At 34.6% G+C, this 10,709-nt stretch overlaps 1 protein-coding gene across 3 annotated transcripts; it reads right to left on the reverse strand.

Moving 5' to 3' along the window:
• Positions 1-3,223: 3,223 nt before the first annotated feature.
• LOC311093310 (uncharacterized protein) lies at positions 3,224-10,156 on the reverse strand. 3 transcript variants are annotated; one of them, XM_084130617.1, is made up of 9 exons: positions 10,035-10,156; positions 8,798-8,860; positions 6,726-6,790; positions 5,379-5,664; positions 5,092-5,228; positions 4,973-5,005; positions 3,918-4,197; positions 3,615-3,751; positions 3,224-3,514 (listed from the first exon to the last, which is right to left on the reverse strand). In XM_084130617.1, exons 2-9 carry the CDS (start codon positions 8,806-8,808, stop codon positions 3,501-3,503), a joined length of 963 nt encoding a protein of 320 aa, XP_083986743.1. In that variant the 5' UTR covers positions 8,809-8,860; positions 10,035-10,156; the 3' UTR covers positions 3,224-3,500. The 3 variants fall into 3 exon arrangements, with proteins under 3 accessions (XP_083986743.1, XP_083986744.1, XP_083986745.1); XM_084130618.1 differs by having other exon boundaries at positions 8,798-8,857; positions 10,035-10,147; XM_084130619.1 differs by lacking the exon at positions 10,035-10,156 and adding an exon at positions 9,847-10,006 and having other exon boundaries at positions 8,798-8,857.
• Positions 10,157-10,709: the final 553 nt, after the last annotated feature.

The following is a 10,709-nucleotide window of genomic DNA, read 5'->3' on the forward strand; positions in this document are numbered from 1 at the left end:
GAGAATATCCTCCCCTACTGCAGAATGAGAGGTAGAGTGATCAGCAAAGTCAAGAAATGCCAACTTTCCCTGCATTCTTAGTCCAGTCCAGTGTTGTTTTGTGTCCATCTGTATGATGTTCAGTAAGGGTCGTCTTGCTGTTGTTCTCTGTGACCACTGCGTCAGATACCTCTGGTGCAGTGTGTGTGTTGCTTTGTGACCACTGTATTTTAACTGCCAGTCTATTGCACAGGTCGTTTAGGTCCGGCCAGTCTGAACGAACTCCGAAAACCTGCGGCTTGTGTGTCCAGTTTACCGTTACTTTTTCTCCTGAAGCCTAGGAAGCTGTCTTGGTTGCCTGTGGCCAAAGGGACCTTTCTCTTCCTGAGGTCCAAAAAGAGGGAGGCTCTGGCTAGCTCTCTGACCGCAGCATCATCGTTGTTAAGCATGCTGATGAGGTGTGTTAATCTTGTAGTGGAGTAAGTCCATTCCACATTTGGGACCCCCTTCCTTGTGTGAGGAAGATTATATCCCTGGTGGAATGTGAGTTCAAACCCAGCCATTTCCTGACGGCCTCAACTGTTTTATTATTCATGTCCCGTAGGACATTTTGTGGTATGTGGATGTTCGCAAAGAGATGTTGTATCTTTGCCAGAGCTACTTCTCTAATGACCTCCTACCCAGGGGGCAAAACACCTGTTTTTTAGAAAATCAGACATGGGCTGCTGTAAAAGGTTGTCATATAAAAATGAAATCTGTGATGTCTGAGGATCACAACCTGGGTGGACAACCCGGTCAACAAGCTGCTGGAAACTTGTAATTAGGGTCAAAACAATGCTACCTCAAATTCGGCTTTAACTCCCGGAATCACCCAAACATGCTAAAATGGTTTAATCATATTCATGAATCGTGAGCCATATCTCCCTGATACTTTATGCTAGCAACAAACTGAGCACACCTTTCAAAAGAGTGGAAGATAAGCTTTCATCTGATGTACATGTAATTAGAATGTAAGAGTTAACAATGCCTCTTAGTTCATAGGTAGGCAAAAAAAAGACAAAAATATTGAACATTCCATTTGTAATCAGTAGCATTTTTTCCCTTTGTTGTTGTTACAATAAACAAATTACCATGTGATTGTGAAGTTAACTTTTACTAGATGAAATCATATTTTGATCATTTTCACTAACCAGTCAGTCCTCATGGCCCATAACACATTTAGAGGGAATTTACTTTCAAGCCTATAATAGCCTGTCAATTCAAACAAGAGCCAAGAAAGAAGTTTACCATTAACTGATATTAATTGTATACGGCTCTGTTTCTGTATGTACAGTATATCATTTGCATATTTATGCAATATCTATTTGTATTGCAATGTCTAGTATTTCTAATATTCTTTCACAAGTGGGATAGCTTTATTTATTCTATCGAAATAAAAAAAAGGGATTTGAGGATTTTGGGTTAGGCTGGTTACTGTTCAATCCTGGTGTTTGGAGTGTGAGACAAAGGTACTGACAACTAAATGTTAAAAAACTAAAACACACAGGAGTCATGAGTGTAGTAGGTTTAAAAGTATTTACTGATTAAAACTGTTACAATAAGTAGCACTTTGTACAAAAAAACAAAACAATTAATGAAACAGACAGATTACAATTCAGGGTGATAACTCATTTCTGTAATAATGTCTATACAATTTGTTTAGCTGTTTTCAGAGTCGCTGCTGCTGTCGCTGCTCTCTAGTGTTTCAGCATGCTGTATCACACTACAGATTGGCACAAATACATCAAAAAGTATTTAATTACAAATAACAAATACTTACTCATCAAATGTATTTAAATAAAATAAAAAATACTGCTGTAAAAAAAGTATTTAATTAAAATACAAGTCATCTGTAATTTGAAAATACAAAAATATATAACGAAAAAGCGAATAGTTCGTGTGCGAATAGTTCGCGTCAAAACCCATCACATGAGCCGCGTAAACACGGTCTCTATCTCTATCTTTGACGATTTGCTTTCTATCCCAAATGTAGTTTAGCCTGCTAGCCTACACAGAACAGGACTATACAACGACTAACTATCACACAACATACTCACAGTCAGGATAACCGAGTTGGTTGGCAATGCTACGCCACACAATCACTGTCCATGTAGTATATGATTGGCTAAGTCTTTTGTCGCCGCAAAAGGAAAAAAAAAATCGACATTGAAACGAAAAAAAAAAAAAAAAACGTTTTTCGCCGCAGCACATTCGCGTTCGGTGTGAAAGCACTCATTACACAAACAGCCGATCAAAAAATAAAACCATCGCGCGAATTATTCGTGTGTAAAAATCGCGTCCAGTGTGAAAGGGCCTTTATAGTGTAAGTGTGACGTTAGATACATGTAAGAGTCTAGAATATTGCAATATCATTGTTTAGTGCAAAAGATGTGCTTTTAACGTACATGTTGCCACATACTGTCACAATAAAAGATAATTACGCATATACCACTATATTTGTATTATATTACATAAAAAGTACTTAACGCTGCTGTGAGGGCGTTTCAAATAGCGCGGCTGTGACAAAGTTGACAACTTTCTCTCTTCCGACTGCTATTTTCTTACTCTTTTTGAAAGTTGTGAAAACGCTGTTGTGGCGTTTTACTTTTGCTATTTGAACAAATTGGAACACAAAAAATATATATATTTAATGTACTCTTTCATTCACTGCTATAGAAGTTTTCCCAACTACGCCTTCCACTTCTGAGGAACCCAGAAATGTGAAAAAAAAAAAAAAAAACTTTACCTCAGCTGTTAGACTCCAGGCTGACTAGAAACTAGAAATTATTATTCTGGATTATCTTTTTCCAGGTAATTTAGAGAGATTTCTGGGCTAGTTTTTCGTATTGTTTGTTATTTTGGCCTGAAGCTATTGCCCCTATTTTCATTATTATTCTTTTTTATATTGATATTTCTGGTTTGGTTATTGTTGATTTTGAGCCTTTTTTCTCTTTATAACAGAAAGTTGAAAGTTAATATTGGCTGAATTGGTGGTTGTGTTGTTGATTCTGGGACAGAAGGTTGGAAATCCTCGTTCTCTCCATGGTTTTCTTTTTCTTTCTCTTTTTTATAAAATGTAATTCTTCTTTTCTTTGTTACCAGCTCCTCAACCCTAGATGGGTAGCTGTGTAACACTATACCTCCTCCTCATTGTAAATATCCAAATAAGCCTCTCTTTTTTGACCTAGAAACATGCAATACAACATGCAATGCTGTAGTCATTTATTGATGTAGAAAGCAGAGATGGGTAAATACACAAACCCTGGATCAAACTGGGGTTAAGAATCAGGTGTGTTTATAACCATTTCAAACCTTTACTGAATGTGCACTGAAACTTATCATTTATCTTAAGATAAATTAAGGATAAAATGTGCATACAGGTAAAATGAAAACAATGAAAAAAGTGCAATATTAGTATTGCTCAGAAAACAGAAGTTTGGTATTTTGCTTGTAGGATCAGTGGACTGTGGCGTAACATCCTCTCAATCTAATTTATCTGGCAATGAAATCAGAAAACATTTATTAAGGCAAAATACACATATAGAACATATAGTACAAATGTCTACACACCATCTCTCTCTCCATCTATTGCTCACCTGCAAACACCTCAACCTCACACAGTGTGAGATATTCATGGCGCCCAGGTATAATAATGTTGACATATCGCCCCTTAATAAACATAAACTGAAATATTTTTGTCTCTCCAAGTGACATGCACTCAACAGTCGCAGCCCTGTGAAGACACACAGAGAAATAGAGAGGGCCGAATCAAAACTGCATGAAGCATATTAAATATACTCCTGTCAAAGGCAAGTTTTTATATTAAAATATTTTTTTCAAAAATAATGTTATTTAAATTAGTAAATGTCTAAAGGTATTAAGAGAGAGACAATACTTACAGCTCATTATTGTTGCCATTATTTTCCAGGCTGTTGCCGATATGGATCTGAGCTCCATTTATCCTCTCTGCACAACAATCTCCACGATTAGTGATGCTAACCCTGGTTACCTCGTAGGCTTCCCCCAAGTCAACTCTCCACCAGGGGTCTCTGTCCGCATTAGTGTGAGTGCATGACCCAACACTCAGAATTGAATTCCTGTTGCCATCGACAGCCTTTTGAGCTTCTTCTTGATCGTATGTGGAAGACTGGTCAGCTGTGGCTTCAAGAGCAAGATTTCCTGTGTTTTACAAAAAAAAATAAACAATAGCTTTTCTTGTTTTCACTTTAATGTGCTAAAGTATAATGCAAATATAATGGGCAAAATAATTCTAAAATATGTAATCCAAATGATTATTACACGGCTCTCTGGAATACTTGAATCTGATTGGTCAGTCGTGACATTCCGCATCACACTGTGGACCCGCTCTCTCTCGTTTCACACAAACACAACTGGTGCCAGTTGAGTCTCTGTTATAGTTATTAATTGTGTTCAAATATTAAGATTGTATTGAAGTATAATAGTATTAAGAGTACAGTAGTGTTCGTCTTATTGCCTGAATGAGTTTTTGTACACCATAATGGATTCTAAGATAATAAACGGCCAAGAATTTAAAACAGTTTCATCTCAAATCAATATGTTCATGTAATTATTAATTTGTTGTACATGACTGTACATTTTCCCTTAAATATCTGTCTTGTTTGAACTTGTTTGTTTGTCTTGCTAGGGATATTCTTTCTTCACAGAAGCTTTACGTTTATTACAAGTGAGCTAATATAATATTTCAACTCTTTTTCAAATACTTTGTGTCAAAAAAATATATATTTGTGGTTAGTAGCAATTTAATAAGACGGGGTCCTGATCAGCCTTTCAGGGTTTACTTTGCAATAACAACTGAGTTGATTCACATTATCACATTTTCAGTAAGAATATTATAGGTAAGAATATATTAAGTAACAATATTATATTATATTATGTGTTACTGACAACATTCAAAGTAATGAAGAACACTCACTTGGAACATAAGTGTACGCTGATGTGTACTTTTCTGTTAATAAAATAATAACAGTTATACACACATTAATAAGAACATAAACAAATTCTATCACAGAGTCTTCTCTCGCTGTCCCTTACCTGCAAACACCTCGACTTCACACAGAATGAGAAAGGTACTGTCACTGGGTAATAAAATATTCACATATCGTCCATTAATAGGCTTAAACTCAAATGTTTTTGTGACTCCAGCTGGGATTGACCCAATACTTGCAGCCCTGTGAAGACACAGAGAAGTAGAGAGGGGCGGATCAAAACGGCAAAAAGCATATTAAATATACTCCTGTCAAAGGCAAGTTTTCATATTAAAATACATTTTTCTAATTAATTTAATTTAATAAGGGTATTAAGATAGAGATAATACTTACAGCTCATTATTGTTGCCATTATTTTCCAGGCTGTTGCCGATACGGATCTGAGCTCCATTTATAAAATTTGGATATTCTCTACTACCAGTGATTCTAACCCTGTTTACCTTGTAGACTCCCCCCAGGTCAACTCTCCACCAGGGGTCTTTGTCCGCATTAGTAGAAGTGCATTTCCCCAGATTGTAATTTGCATCCCTGTTGCCATCGACAGCATTTTGAGCATGGTATCTGGAAGCTTGTCTGTATGTGGAAGACTGGACAGCTGTGGCTCGAAGAGCAAGATTCCCTGTTTAACACAAAATAATAAATAACTTTTCTTTTTTTACTTTAATGTGTTTTTCCCAATAAAATTGGCAAGATAATGCTAAACTATGTAATCCAAATGATTATTTCACAGCTCTCTGGAATACTTGATCCTGATTGGTCAGTCGCGACATTCCGAGGTCTGATATTCCCAGATAATGACGTCATCAACAGTAACGCTGGATAACACACAGCTCATCCGGGTTTCTGGAGCCGGCCTTTCTTTAATGTTTCTTGTATCACGCTGTGGACCCGCTCTCTCTCGTTTCACACAAACACAACTGGTGCCAGTTGAGTCTCTGTTATAGTTATTAATTGTATTGAAATATTCAGATTGCATTGAAGTATTTTTAGTATTAAGACAGTAGTGTTCATCTTGTTGCCTGAATGATTGCTCTTTACACCGTAATGGTCGGTGTTTCCTGAAACCATATTTCCAATGAACATTCGCTAACAGCATCGCAAAGTTGAGTGGTTAGAAGCAGAGTTTCTTGTTTGCATGACATGTGGACTCAATAAATACTTTTGAAACACATAAGTGTAAAAATTGTGTAAATGACTGTTCATTATCCCTTAAATGTTTGCCTTGATTGGAATATTTTTCATCAAAGAAGATTTGCATTTTTTACAAGTGAGCTAATATAATATTTAAACTCAAATCAATATTTTGTGTCCAAAATCATTTATTTTTGGCTAGTAGCCATGGGTTATTTTGCGGTAACTGTCTTGATGATGGACATTATCCCTTACCAAATATTCAGTAAGAATATTATATACGTGTTACTGACAACATTCAAATTAATGAAGAACACTCACTTGAATCATCAGAGCAAGATGGTGTGTCCTTTACAATAATTACAGTTATAAACACATTACCAAGTACAAAAAAACAAATATACCATAGAGTCTTTATAAATAAATAAATAACACATTTTCAATAACCATTTTTCATCCTATAATTTTAATAAATTAATCTGATTACGATACACAATGGTTAGAGATTTTTAAATCCAGGCATTTTTACTTGTATTAATCTAAACGTACCTGTGGAACCAGCGGCACACATCCCAGTAAAAAGTGTTAGAAACAAAACCACACGCATGTCCATCCTGATATAAGACATAACAACACATCTCATATCAGCATATGAAGGAATCATTTTCAATTTCTCCTCCTCATTTAAACATAGAATATACAGTATATTGGTATTGTAATGATAAAATGGTTTACTGTAAATAATTATAATTAATATAAGGAAAGTGATATTATCGGCTGTTTTTTGTATCATCAACTGTTCCTCTTCTGTTTGTTTGTTTGAATGTTTATTTGTTTGTTTTTCTATGGTGGTGTAATTCTATTCTGTATTTAAATATAATTAAAATGCTTTGGCAATAGGCTACTATATTCCACATATCAGGCCAATAAAGCAACAAACCTATCAGTCGACAAGCTGAACAGAATATCTGACACACTAGGTCTCTCTTAGTGTATTTATTAGTTGCCGTATCAACACTATATATAGAAAAAATTGCAATTGCAAAAGTAAATTTCTTACTTAGCCTATGTACATTTTTCATCTCTGTTTTTTGTGTTTATTTAAAATTAGACAAATCTGATATTATTTTAATCTTATATCTGTTAATTAACAGTTGAGATAGTTCTTTAATGCTGATTTAACAGCAGAAACACTCGTCATGTTTAAACCCCAGTTGCTCAGGCGGGGCATGTTGTCACACAGCGTTACAATGAGCCTCTATTAGAACTATGATATTCTATTCTATACTTTTATGAATTCTATTGAGAAACCATGAGAAAAAGGAGAATAAAGAATGAGAGTCAATGTTCAGAAATGATAAATTATTATTTTGTTTTGAACTATGCTGTAGGCTATAGCTGTGTTTGTTGTCAAACTCAAAAAATATTTTATTTTTAATTATTTAAAAAATGATATTATTTTTTATGAAAAAGTTAATAATTGTATTTTATTGAGAAAATATTTGTGTTTGTCTTATATCTATATCAGATAACATTTGAATCTGTCATATGGTCATGTTATAATGATCCCCACCTATGGGGCATGTTGTCACATTTCACTTCCATTCTTTCGGGGTAAATCAAGAAAAAAGTACACTGTGAAACAAAACACATTATTGTACTAGACAATGGCACTCCCCTAATCATTATTTTGCTGTAATTTTACATTCACAAACCCTGAACAAATGTACCTGTACTGTCTGTCTGTTTGCTGTATGTTTCTTTCTTTTAGATTTGTATTGATATGTTGTTGTGCTTAAGTAATTGCAAATAATCAAAGGAGAACTCCGGTCAATTTTAACATTGTTTAGTACCTATGATCACACGCGTGAACTCGACAATCGATTACTATGGACTTCGACCGTAAACAGGATGTAAACACAGGTATTTGCGCTGGCTGAAATAACATCATTTTTATTCATATCTTTCACATCTACTGCAGTCAGATTGATCCGTGTTAACTCTGAAGGAATCACTCACATTGGCTGGGCACTTGTAATGACACATCAAGGATGTTAAGAGGCTAAAAGCAGGTTTAAAACTTTCCCCATTGAAGTCAACAGGGTGCAAATTTTAAAAAGAGGATAACACGGTGTAGGCAACACCGATTTTTGTCGTTGTTCTCTGTATTGACAGCACTCCAAATTTACAAAAAAAATGTTAAAACTGACCGCAGTTCTCCTTTAACTTCCTACTTTCAGATTCCTTAGATTAGTTTTGTTTTGAGAAACCGAGGTATTGTAAGGAAATCAGACAATCATAAGATCAATTTAAGAGTGTTGCAAAGTATTAAATGTTCAGTGTTATTTAATGCTATTTAGAATAATTGACAATAAACAGTATTTTCTAGCAATATTTGTAATTGTTTTTAAATCTTATTTAGCGATAAATTGTCAATATAACTGGTTCTTGTTGAATGTTCTTTTGTCATTATTGTATTTCTCTGAGTCCAACACTTCTAGACTACTATATAATATATCTTTACACACTGACTTGAATTGTCGAAACACAAGTTTAGTTTTATTAGTAAAACCTCCATTGCATATCATGCTCTATAGAAAGTGCATAAACATTCAACTCACCTGAATTTCATCAGTGCATCAACTTCAGTCTCAGAAGACCTTCACAATTCAGCAATAGATCTGCTTTTATACAAAATACATTTTTATATAATAGGCTTCATAAATAGAATTAATAATATTTTTATAAACAATTACTATATTTATTATTTATCCAATATATTTTTCATATGAGGAATATTATGACCAATCATACAAATAATATTCAATTTCACATTTATATCACACAAACGCACCAAAAAGAGACATACATCAAATGAAAGCTTTCTTAAGAGTATCACTGTGTAATTTCACTGATCTATGGAAGCTTGTTTCCGCCACAGAATAAAACATTTTAAAAGATAATTGCAACTTTTTATCTCACAATTGTGAGTTTGCATACTTTATAAGATACAATTGTGACTTTATTTCAGGCAATTCTGACTTTATATCTCGCAATTCTGAGAAATAAAGTCAGAATTGCGAGATATGAAGTCAGAATTGCCTGAAATAAAGTCACAATTGTATCTTATAAAGTCAGAATTCAGACTTTTTTTCTCCAATTGCGACTTTATATCACGCAATTTTGACTTTATATCTCGCAATTGCGCAATTTTATCTTTTAAAATGTTTTATTCTGTGGCAGAAAAAAGCTTCCATATGAGATTGTTCATTAATGCTGATTTAACCAGCAGAAACACTCGTCATGTTTAAACCCCAGTTGCTCAGGCGGGGCATGTTGTCACACTGCGTTACAATGAGCCTCTATTAGAACTATGATATTCTATTCTACATTTTTATATAATAGGCTTCATAAATGGAATTAATAATATTTTTATAAACAATTAATATATTTATTATTTATCCAATATATTATTCATATGAGGAATATTATGACCAATCATACGAATAATAATATATTCAATTTCACATTTATATCATACAAACACGTCAAAAAGAGACATACATCAAATTAAAGCTTTCTTAAGAGTATCACTGTGTTATTTCACTGATCTAACACATTACAGTGACATAATTATCAAAAGAATCACGAAGACGGAAATGACCCCTACGTCACACTCCAGCTCTGATCACTGCTAGCCTCAAACGCTACTCCAGCTCTGATCACTGCTAGCCTCAAACGCTACTCCAGCTCTTTCTTCAGGTTTTTTGCTTCAGAACGAGACCCTTTTCACTGGTCTGTGTCTACGTCTCAGATGCACAGATCGAAACATGCGATGGAGCCAAAAACCTTTGTTACCTGTAGTTGGTGATGAGCGATGTCGAAACACTGATTCTTCAGATTCTTCAAATCTTCGGTTTCGAATCAGTGGTTCAGAGCGTTTATAAAACTGCCAAAGTCACATGATTTCAGTAATCTAGGCTTCGTTACATCATAACTGTGTCGAAATGTTTCAAATGACAGTTTCTCAATACCAAACTAGTTCGGTCTTGACCTCTCTGCCTCTAATATAATACATACTAAATATAATATTAACACATAAAACACAATCTTGTCTCTCTTTGTTAAATGTCAGTTTTAATGATCAATAATAGCCATTATAAAAGTATAAGTAAAAGGTATCAGAAGCAATACAATAAGAAATAATAATAATAATTTGTTACATTTATATTGCCCTTTTCTGGGTACTCAAAGCGCTTCACATATGGAAGAGGGAATCTCCTCAAACACCACCAATGTGCAGCATCCACCTGGACACCAGAACACACACACACACACACACACACACACACACACACACACACACACACACACACACACAAACAAGCTTACTGGTGGAGAGGAGACAGTGAATGAAGCCAATTAGTTTATGGGGATGATTAGGAGGCCGTAATGGATCAATCATATGCATCTATCCATGGATAGATGCACTTATGATGGATAGATGCACTTTTATGATAGATAGATGCACTT

This window comes from Abramis brama (assembly GCF_963993115.1).
Source record: "Abramis brama genome assembly, chromosome: 12".
Classification (NCBI taxonomy): Eukaryota; Metazoa; Chordata; class Actinopteri; order Cypriniformes; family Leuciscidae; genus Abramis; species Abramis brama.